This window comes from Narcine bancroftii, chromosome 6 (assembly GCF_036971445.1).
Source record: "Narcine bancroftii isolate sNarBan1 chromosome 6, sNarBan1.hap1, whole genome shotgun sequence".
Lineage (NCBI taxonomy): Eukaryota > Metazoa > Chordata > Chondrichthyes > Torpediniformes > Narcinidae > Narcine > Narcine bancroftii.
In genome coordinates, this window is record NC_091474.1 from 164743815 (window position 1) to 164763603 (window position 19789).

At 40.8% G+C, this 19789-nt stretch overlaps 1 protein-coding gene across 2 annotated transcripts in view; it reads left to right on the forward strand.

Moving 5' to 3' along the window:
- The window catches only part of znf512 (zinc finger protein 512), a 59257-nt gene that overhangs the window by 32957 nt on the left and 6511 nt on the right, over positions 1-19789 (forward strand). For both annotated transcript variants that reach the window (XM_069886579.1, XM_069886578.1), the window contains exons 8-14: positions 3832-3956; positions 5032-5118; positions 6777-6875; positions 9705-9872; positions 10606-10800; positions 11495-11596; positions 19543-19605. In XM_069886579.1, the coding sequence (XP_069742680.1) occupies positions 3832-3956; positions 5032-5118; positions 6777-6875; positions 9705-9872; positions 10606-10800; positions 11495-11596; positions 19543-19605 (839 nt within the window). The remainder of the gene's footprint in view (positions 1-3831; positions 3957-5031; positions 5119-6776; positions 6876-9704; positions 9873-10605; positions 10801-11494; positions 11597-19542; positions 19606-19789) is intronic.

Sequence of the window (19789 nt, forward strand, 5' to 3'; positions counted from 1 at the left end):
ATTCAGTTATATATCTTTACCTCCTGGATGCTGTGAGTACTGCCGAGTTCCTCCAGCATTTCTGAGCTTTTGCTACAATAACGGTATCTGCAGACTTCCGTGTTTCACTGTAAAAACTTGTAGAATTTGCATTGTGTGTTAAAATAGTGAACCTAACAATTTACTTTTGTGATATGTAAGAACCTTTTCTAAAATACAACTTAAAATTCCCAAAATATAATTAAATCACTTCTTCCTGCACATGATCTATTCCCTCCATTTTCTGCATCTCCATGTGTCTATCTAAAGGCCTTTCAATCCTCCTATCTGCTTCTCCCAATACTTCTGGCAGTGCATTCCAGGCATGCTCCTGGATATTACATGTATTAAAGGATATGAGCTAACAAGAGGTTGGACAAACTTGGATTGTTTTGTCTGGAGATTCAGAGGCTGAGGGTTTTCCCTGGCTAAAAATGGCAAATATTAGAGGACGTGGATTTAAGGTGAGGGACGTCTTTTACACAGTCGGAGAATGGCAGGTGCCTGGAACACAGGGTTAAGGGTCGTGATGGAAGCAGATATGATAGTAGTAGTTCGGCGGGCAGCAACCTCCTTTGAAGAAGACCGCAGAGCCCACCTCACTGACAAAAGGCAAAGGAGGAAAAACCCAACACCCAACCCCAACCAACCAATTTTCCCCTGCAACCGCTGCAACCGTGTCTGCCTGTCCCGCATCGGACTTGTCAGCCACAAACGAGCCTGCAGCTGACGTGGACATTTACCCCCTCCATAAATCTTCGTCCGCGAAGCCAAGCCAAAGAAAAAGAAGAAAGTAGACACATAAGTACATAAGGTGGGGTGGGAATATGCATCAGGTGCAAGTAACAAAGATTTAGTTTAATTTGATTCTGTTTGGTGCAAATATTGAGGAGCAAAGGGCCTTATCCTGTGCTGTAATATTCCTTTTATTTTTTAAAACATTTAGACCACGCTGAGCCCTTCTGGCCCATGAGCCCATGCTGTCAAAATAACCTATAACCCATATATGTTTTGAAGGGTGGGAGGAAACTGGAGCACCTGGAGGAAATCCATGAAGACACAGGAAGAACAAACAAATTCCTTACAGACAGTGCCAGATTAGAATCAAGTTGCTAGCGCTATAATAGTATTGTGCTAACTGTCACGCTAACCGTACTACTTTGTATTACATCTTGCAGCTGGATCAACTAATTTCCATGCTTCTAAAACTATTTGTATCTGAGCTCTCATACGTCTTCTTAAAATGTTCAGGTTTTGCAATAAAGTTTAAATATTCACCATTTGATCTTGTATTTTGCATCACATTTCTCCATTTTAAGTGCCACGTCTAATAAATCTACTAATATAACAAAATCATACTGAATTTAAAACATCGGTCATAGATTTAATTTGTGTTGTCCTGAGTTTTCGTACTAAGCCCCATACCCAAATTAAAATCATTGCACAACAGTAGCGCAATGCTATTCAAGGGTCTGTAACCTGATTTGAATCTGGCACTGTTTGTAAGGAGTTTGTATGTTCTTCTTGTGTCTTCATGGGTTTCTTCTGGGCACTCTGGTTTCCTCCCCTCCAAAAATGCACAGGAAGTTCATCAATAGGTGTATTTGGGCAGCACAAGTTCATGGGCAGAAGGGCCTGTTAATGTGCTGTATGTTTCATTTAAAAATAAATTATAACCTCCAGCCTTAATGTCCTTTGAATATTTAATGGATTTCTGGTTGTGCTGTCATAATCCTTTTAGTACTTCACATTTTAATTTTATGATCAAGTCTCCCATGTAGAATTTTTTCAATATCTTCTGAAAATTTGTATATTAGATATCTGCATTTACCTGATCAATATACCCATAATGCCTCAAAAAAACTAAATTGTTTATCAGAAATAAATAGGCTTTATGATTTTTGTGTTGGCTGGTGTTAATTTTACTCCTGTAGTTAACTCCAATCAACAGAATAATAAAACAATATTATATATTCCTTTTATAAGAAATAAAGCATTACATTAACAAGTCTCCTGTCCTTTGTCACACTGCTTATCAATGTTCTTTAAGAGATTCTTGCACAGTGGCTTTTTCATCTTTTATTTGCCTCTGGATTCAAACCATCAAGTCAAGCTGCAGTTTTCACACTTGGTCTCACTGACTTTGCATTCCTTGTACTAAATAAACTCCTTATTGTCTTTCCATATATAGGTCTATTTTCACAGCACACATCTGTGGATTTAAGGGCATAATATCTCCAAAAGATCTTCATCTTTAGATTTTTTTGAAAATATCTAGGCTTCCCTTTATTTATATTTTTGCTCATTTAATAGTCCTTTTCCTTTTTATATTGTGATGATCAAACTTTCTACATACTCTTGCTGGTCTTCATCATTGCTTAATAATTCCTTCTATCTTTCTACAGATGTTTTTTTACAAACCTACCAACTTCCACAATTACCTTGACTACATCTCTTCACACCCAGTCCTCTCCAAGGATTCTGTTCCTTTTTCTCAATTCCTCTCTCTATTGTATCTGCTCCCAAGATGAGGTATTCCAGTCCTGATCTTCTGAGATGACCTCATTATTCCAAAAACATGGATTCCCCTCCACCACCATCAACTCAGGTCTCATCCACATCTCCTCCATTTCCTGCTCATCTACCTTGGCCCCCTCTGCCATTAGACACCACAAAAATCAGGATTCCCCTTGTCCTCACCTACCAGCCTCCACATTCAACATATTATCCCCTGCAGTTTCTGTCACCTACATGATCCCACTACCAGAAACATCTTCCCCTCTCCTCCCCTATCAGCTTTCTACAGGGACTGCACACTCCATGACTCCATTGTTCCTTCCCACTAATCGCACCCTTGGCACCTTTCCCTGTGGCTGCAGAAAATACCACATGCACCCACACCTCCTCCCTCACCACCATTTGGGGTGACAAACAGTCCTTCCAAATGAAGCAACACTTCACTTGTGAAATTTCAATATCTGGTGCTCCCATTGTGGCCTTCTCTACATTGGACAGCTTGGGTGCAGACTGAGAAATCCCTTCGCTGAGCACCTTCGCTCTGTCTCAGTGGCCAACCATTTCAATTCTACACCTTACTCCTGTACTGACATGGCTGTCCATGGTCTCATGCACTGCCAAACCATGGCCACCCTTAAATTGGAGGAGCAACACTTAATATTCCATCCAGACACTCTCCAACTGGATGGCATTAACATAGACCTCAAGTTTATGCTAACCCACTTCCCCATTTTCCCTCCCTATATCTGTGTTTCCTTTCCTCCAGATCTTCACCCCTTACCTCTCTATTCACAGATCCTCCCCCCCTCCCCCATTTGCAGATGTGCTCTCTCTCCCTTACCTCTTGCCTGTGGAACTGTGCTCCTCCCCCCACCACCCCAATCATTTTGTTTGGGTGCCTGTCTACATTTTGCTCATACCTTGATGAAGGGCTCAAGCCTGAAATGTCAGTTATGTATCTTTATCTTTGCCTTATAAGTACACTGTTAGACCTGCTGAGTTTCTCCAGCATTGTTTTTGCTTCAATCATGGCATTTACAAACTTTGGTGTTTTACTCCTATCATCTACATTCCTGTTGATTTTATTTCCCCAAGATCTGTTATTTGCTGATTTTCTGCTCTAATTTATTCAAATCTTTAAAATTAAGTTCCAACTCTTGCCATATAATTTGAATAGGAAGGGAAGAACTTGGAAAAATATTACATGACACTTGAGGTTACTTTTAATAAGGAATTTCCATATTAGCTTGTCTTTGTAATTAATAAGTTTTACATGTGGCTGGATTAAATTGGCAGGAAGTCAGGAGGAACACTGGTATCTGGAAATTCTGGAAAAGGGAAAGATTACGTGCCCTACGTGTAAGGCTGTTATGAGGAAGACGGTGGAAGGCCTGAAAAAACACATGGCAAACTGCAAAGAGGTGCCTATTAGCTTTACTGTGAAATGTGACTCCTAGAGGAAGTAACTTACATTTATTTTTCCTGCAGACCAGTCAAATACGAACATTGAAGGATTGTAGTCTATATTAAAATGCAATTGCAGATAGTGTTTCTGTAGATTGGTAAATACCATTTGGAATCAAGTCTTTACAAAGGTTGAAGAATTTGTTAAATTATATTTAGTTTAAATTTTCATAGGATTACCAAAGGAAACTATATACAGATAGAATCCTTTCATTTGTCTTTTGCACGCATCAACCATTGGTTTGTTCTGTTTCCTTTTTGAATATTACTTTTCCCATTCTGAATCTTCTAACCTCTACCAATAAGAATATTGGATTATTTAAAATTAAAATGGCAAGACAGAATTGATTGTTCATCTCCCATAGAATCTTCTATGGCCCCAACAGCAAAGTTGTGTTGCTGCCACTTGAAGATGTTTAAAGTGAGCAAGGGGGAACTCCTGTTTGTGATATCAACATTTCATCTCCATGTCCAAACCTCTCCATTCCCTCCTCCTTTGGAAATTATTCTTTTTGACTCTCTTGGTGTCTATGGAAATGAAAATGTTGCAGAGAACTCTATCAATTTTCTTCAGGGGTGCATGATGTTAGGTGGTGTTGCAGTGTAAAATATTGGGAGTTCAGTTTGTCGCAAAGCTATTGACCAGAGTATTAGCGTAGGAAAAAGGCAAGAGACCTTTTTGCATACTACAATATAAAGAAAATGTATATATTTAAAATAACAAAAGACTTTTTGTGCCTAAGTAACAAAATAGGCAGCACTTCTTGTGATGTTGAATAACTGTAGACATACTTCAAGCAATCCAAATGTTTATAATGAGGTGCCTGTTCTGATGTGTGTGTTTCAGAGGTCTACTGAGCATTTGATGAATGTTATTGCCTAAAATAGTATTATTGAACCTTTTTAAAAGGTCTGTTTGAAAAATTGTCATATTTCTATTTTACACTAGTGAACAGTATTTACATTATTTAGAGTGAAATAAAGTCACAGACATATGACTTTCCATTCTAAGAGTTGCTCCTTTTCTTTTAGGAACCCTTTGTATGCCAACACTGTGGAAAACAATTGAAGTCTTTAGCTGGGCTCAAGTATCATTTAATGGCAGATCATAACAACATGGTAAGATAGCTAAATCTAAAGCTTAGTAGCTTGGAAGCCTTTCTCCTTGATATCAAATTGTTTATGTGCATCGTGTTCATAAAATGTTGCTGGACTTTGGACTTTCAAGAGAGCATATCCAGTCAATTCCATCAGTTCATATTGAATCTTGGTCTGGTGGCAGATGACTAATTTAAAACCATAATGTAAATAAACATCAGAGTTTTTAAGTTTGAAAAGTTGTAAAATTTACTCAACTGAGTTTTTTAAAAAATTTGTCTGTTACGTCATTCAGTTTTTTTTTCAGCGTTTGTGGTGCATAATTATCTTTCAATCAGATGGTCACCACAGACTTGCATGGTTTTGGTTTGGCCGTTGACATTCGTTTGGAAGTAAAGCATATAGAGATGAAACAATATAACGATTCTGTGTTACTACTCTGAGTTCTTAACTGAATTACACATACATTTCTATAAATGAAGAAAACGTTCAAAACTGGTTCACTTCTGATGAAGAGTTATGGTCTGAAATATTGAATGTGCCTGACCCAATGAGTTTCTCCAGCATTTTGTGTGTTGCTCAAAATGTTTTTGATACTTAAGAATGTAAGCTATTAGGGATAGACAGTTTTTCTGGCTCTAGGACTCTTTTTGAAATGCTTGTAATGGAATGTATAAAAATAGTTGTTAACTCATCTGACCTCCAAACTCATGTTTATCATCTTCCAGTAAGGGTTAAAATTTAGTACAGGCTTTAGCTCTCTAATCCAATGCACTATGGACTGGCAACTCCCATGGTCCAGCACGTTTGTGGATCTCCCTCCAGGGTGAATTTCAGTATAGTCATGCATCACTTAATGTCCACAATATGTTCTGTGAAATAGGACTTTTTGGGATTTAGACATTGTGCAAATCCCACACACGTAATTACAATAAATCCCTGTCCTTTCAGATTGTCCATCAAGACTTACGAAAATATGTTTTAAAAATGACTTTTAGCTGCTTATAAATCCCAAAACTGTTAAGGCTAATAAAAATAATTATGATATCTTTCATTTATTTCATAATTACCTCATAACTGGGATTAGTTTGGGGACTGATACAGGGCTGTGGGGAGAGAAGGTGGCAATGGGATCAGTGTGGGGCCCGACATGGGGGTGTGGGGAGAGCCTGGGGCAGTGCGATCTGTTGACACTGATACAGGATCAAAAGTGTCTGCACAGATTATGTAATTTCCTATTGCTAGCAATCACTTTGTCAAATTGCTGCAGACTTGCTCACGGTAACTGAATACAATAAATGCTTAGGGGTCACTTTCTATATTCTGGCATTTCCTGTGGTCCAGCAATGGCCATATCCCATAGTTTCTGGATTAAAGAGGTACGACTTGTACTAATTTCTGTGTAGTGAGTAGTTTTGTAACCCCCAGTAACATCATCTGAATTAATTTCTGTAGCAATCTTTTGTCTCTATTTAACAAGTTAACTTATTGTTTCTCTGTAGGCTGGGTTTCAACTCTAGTTCCAATGTGTTTCTTTTAGGTTTGTTGATTTACTGAAATCCATTGTAGAGGTGTGCTGGGAGAACCAGTGACATCCAGGGTTCTTCCTGGATTATTGTTCAAAATCAAAAGTTTGCAAATATATCTATAAAAGCAGAATATTTTTAATTTCATTTTAGCCAATTTTGAAAGATGGGGATGTGGTTGATGAGCAGACTGATAGAGAAAGGCTTCGTAAGGTTTTGAGGAGAATGGGGAGACTGAAGTGTCTCCGTGAGGTAAGGGTCAAAAAGGTCAAATATATTTGCTGCTATTGATTTGTTAAAAGAAAATGTATATATACTGCAAAGTTTATTTAGAGTTAAATTTGTGTCACATTATGAAATAAGTTTTGAAATAAAATAGTTCCATCTTCCAGTGGTCTTATCCATTGTTAAGATTCTTTTTTAAAATATTTTATTTTTGATTTTCAAAGACATAGATTCAGACAATACTCTCTTTCAACACTTGTGTATAACATAGAGTTCATTTTCCCCTCCCCATCCCCCATGCCCCAATACAACTGAGAAGAAAGTTGTATGTTATACAATACAAAAGAAACAAATACTGAACCTTGTGGAAAAACTGAAAAAAAAACCCAGGTACTTAAATAAAAAGGGGAAAGGAAGAAAAAAAAACCCACTTCTTTGATCCCAACCATTTCTCTGCTGGGACGGATTGTTTCAGATAAGGTTGCCACACTCTAACGAATGTGTTATATTTCCTCTTTAAATTGTACCTGATTTTCTCTAGGAGAATACAACTCTGCATTTCCATATTCTACCGTGTAATATTTAGTTGGGAGTCAGGCTTCCACGTGACTGCTATCCATTTCCTGTGTACCTCCAAGGTGAACTTCACAAACTGAATTTGATATTTTGACAATTTAAAACTCATGTCTATAATGTTTTCCAAAAGATACTATTTCGGTTCCTGTGGAAAATGCACCTTTTGAAATTTTTTCAGAATGTCCCCAGGTCGTCCCAGAAGGATCTCACCTTTGTACACTGCCAAGTTGAATGGATAAAGGTTCCAATCTCCACACCACACCTAAGTCCTATTTCTGATATTTCTGATTTAGATTTATGTAATGTTTATGATGTGAGGTACAGTTGATGCAGGAAATTATATTGCACCAACCTGTACCTGGCATTAATAACTGCTGTCATGCTGTCCCGACACAAGTCTGATCAGCAATGCTCATGGATTGTTGTGCCCAAGTCCGACTCCCATCTTTCCCTCAACCTATGTAAGCCCAGCTTCGGGCCTTCACTTTGGAATATGAAATACATTATAGAGTTAAATTTACACACATTCTCCCTTTGAATTAGAATCTCCATGTCACTACACATGTCCCTTTAAAATTGATCTTAGTTGCAGATAGCAAAAAAATGTTCATATTTATTCCTCAACTACTTGAATGACATGATCTGCCCTTACTTGAAACAATCCTTGATACACCTGATCTTCTGGCACCAGGTGTCCAGGATCTTATTGTCCAGAGTCCTGGGCATTAAGTTGTTCTGGGTCAAGAGCGTTTTGGGAGCTATCCCCACTTTCATTCCAATTTATTCATTGCCATGCCTGAAGTACATGTTTTAGTATGGGGTTATCAGTTTTGTTTGAAATTAATTGTGTCACATTTATAAACTCTCCTTTTCACCGATCACATGTAGTCCAATCTGTGCCCATGAGGGAGGGCCCCCTCCTTCAAAGAGCGAGGTGATAAATCTCACCTTGGCTGCCCAATAATATTTTTTTAAATCTGGCAATTTTAAGCCCCCTAGTTGGTACAGGTACACAATCCTTTATCCTGACATCTAAAATCTGGAAAGCTCCAAAATCCGTTAAGTGGAAAAAGCCTATCCACATCAACTCTAACTATCCCTCTCATAATATTAAATATCTCTATCAAATCCCCTCTCAACCTTCTATACTCCAAAGAATAAAGACCTAATTTGCTTAATCTTTCTTTGTAATCTCGATTCTAGGTAACAGTTTCATAAATCTTCTCTGTATTCTCTCTACCTTGTTGATATCCTTCCTATAATTCGGTGACCAGAACTGGTTTGGGAGTACGTTATGCATCTATTCTGTTTTGTGCTTAGTGCAGGCTGTTTTCCAGTTACTTTAGCTTTGTAGCTGCCTGATCAATGTCTTTGGGCAAGATGGCTCATCTTGTCATTTATTTAATGATCCTTCCCATTCCCCCCATGTGAGAAAAATGGCCCTCCCTGTTGTGCAGCTGTGAAGCAATTATGCTACTGGATTTGTATCTGGGAGTCTATTGATTCTTTAAATTTAATCTAAAATCAAAAATTTTGTATTTCTAATGCTAACCATCAAAAAATCATACTAGTTTACTAATGTCTTTCACTTTGATTTGGATCTCTACACTCCCAATTACACTGATTTTTACCAGTCCACTGAAATAACCCAAGAAAAAGCAGTTACAAAATAAACACTAACCTTGCCAGCAGCAGAATGAATAAAAAAAAGAACCAATGATTCAGATTTGTTTACATTCCATAATAGATTTCAGACCAACATGTTAGTATTTGAATTGCTTAACAAATTAGCTGGGTGGCTATATGTTATTGCTGCATCATCTTGTAAGCTAATTAGATGCAGTATTATAAAGAAAGATAAGACTTTTAGTGGAAAGGAAAGAAAATGCTGATACAGAAGATATTTTGATGTTTTGTTCAATCATTTTTACTGTGCCTATAAAATCTTTTTTCCTTTTTTAATCCAACTCTAATGCTACATTAGAAGTGAAGTAAAACTGATGCTCTTAGTGGACCTGAAGGAATAATACAGTCTGTGTGAAAATGTTTCTTAAATGTCTTTATTCTTTGCAGATGCATCGTGAAATTTGGAATGATTATTGATATGTGAGAATTTAAATAAAATGCATTGAATATAATGCAATAACTTGATGTGACATTAATCTTAATTGAGCATGTATAAAATTAAAGAATGATGGATGAGTTTGGCATATTTCTTAAGTAATGATACAATATTCTTTGAGATTTATTGAATTTCTAATGTATCTTTCTGATCTTCAGGACTGTTCTGCTAGCTTCACTAGTATAATGGGTTACCTATATCACCTTAAGAAGTGTGGTAAGGAAGAATCTGAATTATTGAAACAATTATTTAAATGCCAACACTGTGGAAAGCTGTACAAGTCGAAAGCAGGCTTGGATTATCACTTGAAATCAGAACATGCGCCGGTAATTACAATTTCTTTACAACCTTGCATAGTTGCCAATCTTAGGCAATAGATTTGCATTGAGACTTTTGATACTAAAAGTATTTCTTGTATACCTAGTCATTATTTCACTATTAGTACAGATTGATGATGAGTGATAAAGCACACTTGATATTTTTTCCTATCTCTACCCTTTTGCCATTTTCTCCTTGAATTTGTGTGGATTTGAGGACTGGAAGCGCAACATATGATTAACAGATACCGTATTTGATGGCATACAAGACAAATTTTTCCCCCCAAAATGAGCTCGAAAATATCCCCCGGGTCTTGTATGCAAAGTTGAAATTAAGGTGATAATGGTGATTTACGCAGACAGTGATCGTCGTCACTGCATGGCTCAGTATCATGGAGGGAGGGATTCCTTGCTGTCTGCCCTGGGCCCAGGGGCTGAGATGCCTGTCTAGGAGAAGCCACACAGCAAAGTGAGTGAGAACTGAATTAAAAACATTCTGCTTACCTGTAAATGTACAATAATTCTTAATATTTCCTGCTGAAATTGGGGGATGGGGGGGACGGGGGTCTTGTATGCCATCAAATACAGTAATTAATATTGTGCTGTAACATGTGTTCCCACTTTCATCTAGATCATCTGATGGTGGCTCTCCCTTCATAACCATGTACGATTACTGATGAAACTTTGAATCCAAAATATTTGATTGTCAATCTTTGCAGACAATTTTTTTTAAATTGATCAGTCTCCAGAAACTACAGACGATGAAACTGCTGAAAAAGAAAGTGAACCAGAAGTGGAAAGAACGTCCAGTGGAAGAGTGCGAAGGAGTTCTGCCAAGTTAGCTGCCTATCACCTGCACGAAATTGTAGCGGATGAACTTGCTCGGGAATCACCTCGGAGGAAAATCCAACGTGACCTGGTTCCAGATGATGATAAGGTGGAAAATGACTCAGAAAAGGGATATTTTATGTCTGCAGCTTCCCTATCATACCCTCATTTTTCCTAAAATGTAGCATTCCTCTTGGGGACAAGAATCTGCATATGCTTGAAACATTTGCTTCTTGAGCCATGTGATTATTTGTTCTGTCTCTGCCTTGACAGTATGTGTTGATGAATGAGCTACTGACAAATGATCAACTTTGAGCTATCACGGTCATAGAGTTTAGAATCCATAATACTGTATTTCACATTATTTTCCTATAGTACATGGCAAGTTAGGTTTTTAAATGGGTCTGATGTTAGGAGAGTAAAAAGTTTGTCTGTAAATGTTGTCTATTTTCATTTCTGTTCTTGGATTTTGATTGATGTTCTTGAGTCTTAGCTTTCATTTTTAATGGGTGAAATTTGCCGTGTACTAAAGTACACCCTGTCTCCTGAAGTTAAGCTGTTCACAATTTTGTTTTAAAATATTCCTGTCTTTTTGAATTCAGAGAAAAATATTAGCTAGAAGTTCATGCTATGGCTACCTGCTTTGGAGACATGCAGGTATAGATTGAAATATTACTTCATTGCAATTGGAGAATACTAATTTCATTATCAAAACAAGCCATGCATCTGATATTGCATCTTTAAAACGTGACTATGGAAAAAATTCTTTACTTAAGTGTATTTGTAATTTTTTTTGTCTTTAGTTGAAGTACATAAGGCCTGGTTTGCCTAAATTCAGTCATGAAGTGCTTTGCCAGTGGAAGAATGAAATGAAAACCTATAAGAGAGTGCAATGTCCAAACAAGGTAAATATAGTATCTTCTATTTTAATGCTGTTAATTATGATAAAATCCCAATCTGGTTTCATCACAGTAGATGACACCTTTACCAATGGTATTAATTCTGAAATTACACCCCTACCCTCTCCTCGCCTCCACTTCATCCCCAATGCACACATCTCATTTCAATTTATGGAGAGGTGTGTACTAAAGATGAGCATTATTTTAGTGAAATGAAGCAGTTGTGTTACCAAAACATTACTTGACAAATTGTCACAAATTTTGCCTAGTCATCTTTGACGATACATTCTAATGTGACATTTTAAGTATTGGAATGGGTTACTATTCAAAATTAATGAATGCATAAGAAATGATTTTCAAGACATTCTAACTTATTTGTGATTTTTGATGTATGACTATGCTGTGCTGGATTAATCTACAATTCCTCACAATTCCATTATTTTCCTTGTAATATAAATGTTCTATTTATTAACAACTTCACTTGCACCAAACATTTCTTTTAAGCAATTCTAAAATTATGTGATTGTAGTGGTAGCTACAGTGATTCAAAGAAACCACAGGTCGGTGTGAGTTTCAGTTTCAACTAACTTTATTCATATGCCCGCGTGTGCCTTTAAGGGCAGGCACGAGCCTTGCCCTACGTCGGCATTGACGTCACTACACTGCCATAAAGCATGCAATGTGGCCGAGGCCACGAGGCACCCCCAAAACCTGACGGCACCGTCTTAACACAGCTGCTCTGCTATCACGGCCATCAAATGCGGAGCCAGTTCACCTACATCTTTTATGTGCACCACCACACAACCCCCCCAGAACCGGCTTTAGCGTCTCACCTCTTAGGGTCGTTGAAGCGAAGCTGGGTGGGGGCCTCGCCGAACAAACACAAAGTCCATGGTGGATAAGTCATTAGGGATGCAAGTTGGTTGGCTGCCGTGGTGAGAAGGTGGGGGGTGCCAATGCGAACAACTTGTCCCACAAGTCCATTAGCAGTGTCCGATTACCAATGCTGGAGTCCACGCCAGGGCAGAGGAGCTCACCGGGTAGGGATAGGGGTGTTCTGTAGACTAGTTCCACAGATGATGCTTGTAAATCTTCTTTGAGGGCTTGATGCCTCCACTGCTGTGGCACTACTAGACACGGTGTGCCAGTGGAGACATCACTTAGGAGCGTGTCGAGGCCGTCCAGTAGCTTGAGGTCCTTAAATGGAGGCTGGTGATGGCGGTGCAAAATGCTTGCATCTCGCCACCCCCCTTTTGTGCCTGTGCTAGTTGAGCGTTGTCAAGGCCAGGGGCTAACGTGTGCATTGTGGGTCGCGAGAGTGCATTGGCCATGATATTGTCCTTGCCCGCTAAGTGCCGGATGTCCGTAGTGAATTCGGAGATGTAGAACAGATATCTGAACATGTGCACTGACCAGGGGTCTTTGGCCATGACGAGGGCTTGGGTTAGGGGCTTGTGGTCTGTGAAGACCATGAATGGCCTGACCTCCAGGAAGTACTGGAAGTGTCTGATCGCCAGGTAAAGACCCAAGTTGGCTCCCTGTCAAAGGCGCTATATTTGAGTTCAGTGGCCGGGGGGGGGGGGTGGGGTGCAGATGACGGCTAAAGAATGCCATGGGTCTCCATTGACCTTCCACCGACTGCTCCAGGATGCCTCCAATGGCCATGGCTGATGCATTTACAGAGAGGGCAGTGTGGGTGTCAGACCGCAGGTGGGCCAGTAGGGTGGCACTCGCCAGGGCATCCTTTGTTGTGATTAAAGCTGCTTCGGCCTCCTCCATCCACACCATGGTCTTGTTTTTGGTGGCGATCATGGTGAACAACGGTCGCATGATGTGGGCTATCCCTGTGAATTCCTGCAGACCTTTGAGTTTGTTGGGTCGTGCGAATTGGCGAATGGCTGTGACCTTCTCTGCTGATGAATTGGCTCTGTCTGCCATGATGGTGTGGCCCAAGAATTGCATGGACTCCTTGCCGAAGTGGCTTTTGACCACGTTGAATGTAAGGCCGAATTCTGCCAGGCGGGCAAACAGTGTGTGGAGATCATCATGATCTCGACTGGTGATGAGAAGGTCGTCGACTTATGTGAACACAAAGTTCAGATCCTTGCCCACTGCGTCCATCAGGCGTTGGAATGTTTGCGCCACATTCTTGAGGCTGAAGGGCATTTGCAGGAATTCAAAAAGGCCGAACAGGGTGATGACGGCTGTCTTTCCGATGTCATTGGGGTGTACTGGGATCTGGTGGTAGCCCTGTACGAGGTTGAACTTTAAAAAGACCCTCACGTCGTACAGGTTGGCGGTGAAGTCCTGGATGTGGGGAATGGAGTAACGGTCTGGTGTCGTCGCGTCATTCAGGCGGCAGTAGTCTCCGCACGGGCGCTAGCCGCCTGAGGCTGTGGGGAGCATGTGAAGCAGGGATGCCCATGGGCTGTCTGATCTGTGGATAATCCCCAACTCCTGCATGCGGGAGAACTCTTCTTTGGCCAGTTGCAGTTTGTTGGGGGGCAGCCTTCTGGCTTTGGCGTGGAATGGGGGGCCCTGGGTCAGAATCTGGTGCAGCACGCCTTGTTGGGGCATAGCGGAGGTGAACTGTGGCCGTAAGATTGCTGGGAACTTGCTAAGGATGTGGGTGTATTCGTTTTTGGGGGCACTGACTGCAGCTATTCCCAGGTCGCAAGCGATGGTGGCCTCGAGGTGGACTGTCTGCAAGGTGTGGGCATGTACTAAGCACTTGCCTTTGAGGTTGACTGATAGGCTGTGAGCTTGGAGGAAGTTGGCTTTGAGGATCACTATGCCCACTGAGGCCAGGGTGAACCTACAATGGAACTTTTCTCTACCGAGTTGGATCTGCACGTTACGCGTGCCGTAAGTCTGATGTTGGTACCATTGGCTGCTCGTAGTGTGGGGCCTCGTGCTCGGTTGCGGGTTTCCAGAGCAGTTGGTGGGCTGACGATCAACTCGGCGCCGGCGTCAACCAGAAAGCACCGGCCACTTGCTTTGTCGGTCAAGTGGAGGAGGCTATTGGTGTGGCCAGCCGTCGCAGCCATCAATGGCGGCTGGCCTGTTCGTTTCCTGAAATGAGCCAGGTTGTCTGCACTTTCATGCCTTGGCTCCCCAGCGCTTGTGGTAGAAACGCCAGGTATCGTTTGAGCTCTCAGTTTTACTTTTGGGGCGTGTCACCTGACTCATGGTGGCCTCTTTTCCTGCTTCGTGTGCCATAGGACATCTGCTTGGGCTGTGACCTTGTGTGGGTTGGAGAAGTCTTCGTCGGCCAACAGAAGCTGCATGTCGTCCAGCATCTGCTCGAGGAATGCCTGCTCAAACATGAGGCATGGTTTATGTCCTTCCGCTAGAGCGAGCATCTTGTCCATGAGGGGGGACGGGGGCCTGTCTCTTAAGCCATCCAGGTGCATGAGGCTGGTGGCGCACTGGCATCTGGTCAGGCCGAATGTACTGAGGAGGAGTTGTTTGAGCGCGGGGTATTTACCCTCCTCGGATGGTTGTGGATCAGGTTGTCCACACTGGCAGCAATTTCCTGGTCGAGGGTGCTGACAACATGGTAAAGCATTATCTGCCTGAGGTGAAATTGTGCATCCACTTGCCCAAACCATGTGCACAGGCGAAACGTACAGAAGGGGGACGGTTTCACAGCGACTGCGTTCGGTGTGAGTTTCAGTTTCAACTGATTTTATTTGAATGCCTATGCATGCCATTAAGGGCAGGCACAAGCCCCACCCTGCATCAGCATTGACGTCTCTACGCTGCCGAAAAGTGCGCGCTGTGGCTGAGGCCATGAGGCACTCCCAAAACCCAACGGTGCCATCTTAACGTGGCTGCTCTGCTATCGCAGCCATCACACACGGAGCCGGTTCGCCTGCATCTTTGATGTGCGCCACCATATGGATCGGCAAATCAGTTTGTTGGAAGATTTATTTGTAAAATTTAATGTTGATTGCAATATATGCCCTGACAAACAAACAATGCCATATTAGGTCAGAATGGATTCTGCTGCAAAGAGCTGCCTTTTTTGGTAAGTTTGTTTGTTTTACCCTCTTGATTTAGTAATGGAATGCAGTGTAGCCTAAATTGATTGATGTGTATCCACAAGCCCATCCATATCTCCTACTTGATAATGAATGACCTTAGCAAAATTGAGTGAATAAGTGCTGACTCCTCTTGGAGTAACCATCTCCATTTAAAAAGAGATGTCGGCAGAAGATGGGTAACTATCGGCCAGTTAAGGTTAACGTCTGTAGTCAGGAAAATGCTTGAAGCTGTTATTAAAGATAAAATAGCGAGACATTTAGAATGAAGAATTTCCATCAGGTAGATGCAGCATGGATCAGAAAGGGCGGGTCTTGTTTGACAAACTTGCTGAGTTCTTTGAGGATATAATGGGTGCAGTTGATAGAGGGGAACAGGTTGATGTTGTATATTTGGATTTCCAGAGGCGTTTGATAAGGTGCCATACAAGAGACATATCAATAAGATACAGCTGGAGGAAGTATATTGACATGGATTGAGGATTGGTTAACTGACAGAAGGCAAAGAGTCGGGATAAATGGCTGTTTTTCTGATTGGCAGACAGTGGTAAGTGGGGGGCCACAGGGGTCAGTGCTGGGCCCACAGCTGTTCACTATTTACATTGATGATCTGGAAGAGGGGACAGAGTGTAGTGAAGCCAAATTTGTGGATGATACCAAATTGTACAGAGGATATGGAGAGGCTGCAGAAGGATATGGTTACGTTAGGTGAATGGGCGAATGTCTGGCGGATGGAGTACAATGTTAGTAAATGTGAGGTCATCTACTTTGGTAGGAAAAATAGAAGAGCAGATTATTATTTAAATGATGAAAAAAAACTGCAGCATGCTGTAGTGCAGAAGGGCTTGGGAGTGCTTGTGCATGAATCACAAAATGTGGGGTTGCAGGCAAATGGAATGTTGGCCTTCATTGCTCGAGGAATTGAATTCAAGAGCAGGGAGGTCATGCTGCAACTGTACAAGGTATTGGTGAGGCCACACCTGGAGTACTGTGTACAGTTCTGGCCTCCATACTTGAGGAACTGATATACTGGGCTTGGAGGCAGACCAGAGGAGGTTGGCCAGATTGATCTCAGAGATGAGGGTGTTGACTTTCAAGGAGAGACTAAATCGTCTGGGATTATTCTCACTCGAATTCAGAAGAATGAGAGATCTTATAGAAAAGTAAAATTATGAAAGGGATAGATAAGATAGAGGTAGGAAAGTTGTTTTCACTGGTAGGTGAGACCAGAACTAAGGGGCACAGCCTCAAGGTTCAGGGGAGTAGATTTAAGACAGAGATGAGAAAAAACTTTTTTCCCCCAAAGAGTAGTGATTTGTGGATTCTATACCCAGGGAAGCATTTGAGGCTATTTCATTATAAACTTGTTTAAGTTTTAGTTAGATATTTTTTATATAAAAAAGAAATTAAAGGATATGGGGAAAAGGCAGGTAGATGGAGTTGAGTCAATGATCAGATCAGCCATGATCTTATTGAATGGTGGAGCAGGCTCAATGGGCTAGAAGGCCTACTCCTGTTCCTATTTCTTATGTTCTTATAATATTATCTTTGTAAGTCTATTTTAGTAAATCTTGTGGGTCTTGTTGAGAATTTTAACATTGTTTCTAATCTGAGGGTGAAAAATATTATATTGTACCAATCATAGATCTTTACAGTACAGAAACAGGCCCCTTCGGCCCTTCTAGTCTGTGCCAAATCTTTTTTCTGATGTGCACCCAGTCCTTATCCCTCCATGCCCCTCTCATCCATGTACCTTTCCAAATTCTTCTTAAATGTTTAAAGCTCGCCCCACTCTCCCACCACTCTGTGTTCCCTCTCATGTTTCCCCTAAACCTTTCCCCTTTCACCCTTAACCCATGTCCTCTGATTTGTGTCTCACCTACCCTCAGTGGAGAAAGCCTACCTACATTTACTCTGTCTATCCCCCTCATAGATGAGGAATATAAAAAAAACCCTTCCACCTCCCCTTCCCCCAAACCCTAGAAAGAAAATAGCAAGATTATGCAATTTCCATTCCAACAATTTCTGTCAGCAAACTTGGAAATAACCTGTTAATCATAATGCAGAATCAGAATTTATTGTCACGAGCAAATCATACAATCCAGTGTTTTGTAGCAGCATTATAGTACAAACATTCATATTATAACTGTCTTATGACATTACTATAAAAAATTTAAATAATAGTCCACGAAAGTAAGGCAGTGTCTTTGGTTCATTGATTATTCAGGAATTTGATGGCAGCAGGAAAGAAGCTGACCTTGTGTCGTTGTATGCCCATCTTTAGGCTCCTGTACCTTTTTTCCCGATGTTAGGAGAGTGAAGAGGGCATAGCCTGGATGGTGGGGGTCTTTGAGGATAGAGGCTGCTTTTTTAAGACACCACCTCATGTCAATGTTCTCGATGGAGTGAAGTTTGGTGCCTGTGATGTCGCAGGCCGAGTTAACAACCATCTGGAAATTATTCTTGTCTTGTGAGTTGGTGCTTCCACACCAGGCAGTAATGCAACCAGCCAGAATGTTCTCTATGGTACACCTGTAGAAGTTTACGAGAGTCTTTGGCAAATCTCCTCCGACACCTTGCAAAGTATAGCCGCTGGCGAGCCTTCTTTGTGATTGCATCAACGTGGAGGTTCCAGGACAGTTCTTCAGAGATGTTGACCCCACCCCCCCTCAGGAATTTGAAGTTCTTGACCCTCTCCACTACTGAGCCCTCTATGAGGACTGGATCATGTTCCCCTGACCTCCTCCTGAAATCCACAATCATCTCCTTGGTTTTGCTAACGTTATGGACAAGGTTGTTGTCATTACACCATTCAACGAGCTGATCTATCTCCCTCCTGTATGTTTCCTCATTGCAGTTTGTGATTCTGCTGACAACTGTGGTGTCATTGGCAAACTTGTAGATGGCATTGGAATTGTGCCTGGTGTGTTTAATGAGTAGAGTACTAGGCTAAGCATGCATCCTTGGGGTGCACCTGTCTTGATAATTAGTGAGGAGGAGGAGACATCGTTTCAAATTCATACTGACCATGGTCTTCCGAAGAGAAAGTCAAGGATCCAGTTGCCGAGGGGGGGGTACAGAGGCCTAGAGTTTGTAGCTTCTTGACCAGCACTGAGGAAATAATGGTATTGAAGGCTCAGCTGTAGTCAACGAAGAGCAGCCATATGTATGAATTGGTGTTTTTCGAAGTGATCCAGAACTGAGTGGAGAGCCAGTGATATTGCATCTCCTGTGGAGCAATTGTTTCAATAGGTGAATTGTAGTGGGTCCAGATCTTTGCTTAGGTATGTGTTAATTCTGGCCATGACTAGCCCCTCAAAACATTTAATCACAGTAGAAGTTAGTGTTACTGGGTGGTAGTCGTTGAGGCAGCAGTACTGTAATTTAGTTCTAGCAATTCATTCATGTAGGATGGTAGTTGTCGTGCAGAAGTGCAAGAAGATCTGAGAATGTATATTGTTAATTCAATCTCTTTTTAAAGTTTAATGTCTTGCATTGTATGAATATGTGATTAATGCTAAAGGGCTCCAGTACATAAATAGTATTTGAGGTCATAAATAGTTGCTGGCCTTTGTGGTTTAGAGAGGAGAGAGTGAGAGGCCAGATTGAGGAAAAATGTGGTTCATCTTAACATTTGATCACCATCTGGTGACTGATCTTTGGAATGTAAAAAATATCTTAATGAACAGACAATCCCTTTACATACTCAACTAACACTCACCAAAAATTGGCCTGAAACCAAAAATAGCATTAGTGATGGAAAATTTCTCATCTGAACTTTGGGTGCAGATCAAAAATTTCACAGTCTGATACTTTTATTTTAGTTATGTATTTTTAGATATCTTTTGTTACCTGTATATTTTAATCACAAATTAGCAACATCATTTATAACAGCTAATCTCTCTTTAGGATTGTGCTTCTAATTATACCAGTGTATCAGGATTGAAGGCTCATCTTGGTTCTTGTACAAGGGTAAGTATAATTTAACTTTTAAAAAAAAAGAATATTGATTACATTTTCTATTTGATATCCATGTTAGGCCTTTAACTTTTTTGGATAGGATGACTATGTTTAAAAATAGTAAGGAAGAATAGATGAAGATTTAAAAAAGGGGGATTGAGTAAAAAAAAAACATTAAGGCTGAAACTTGTGTTGC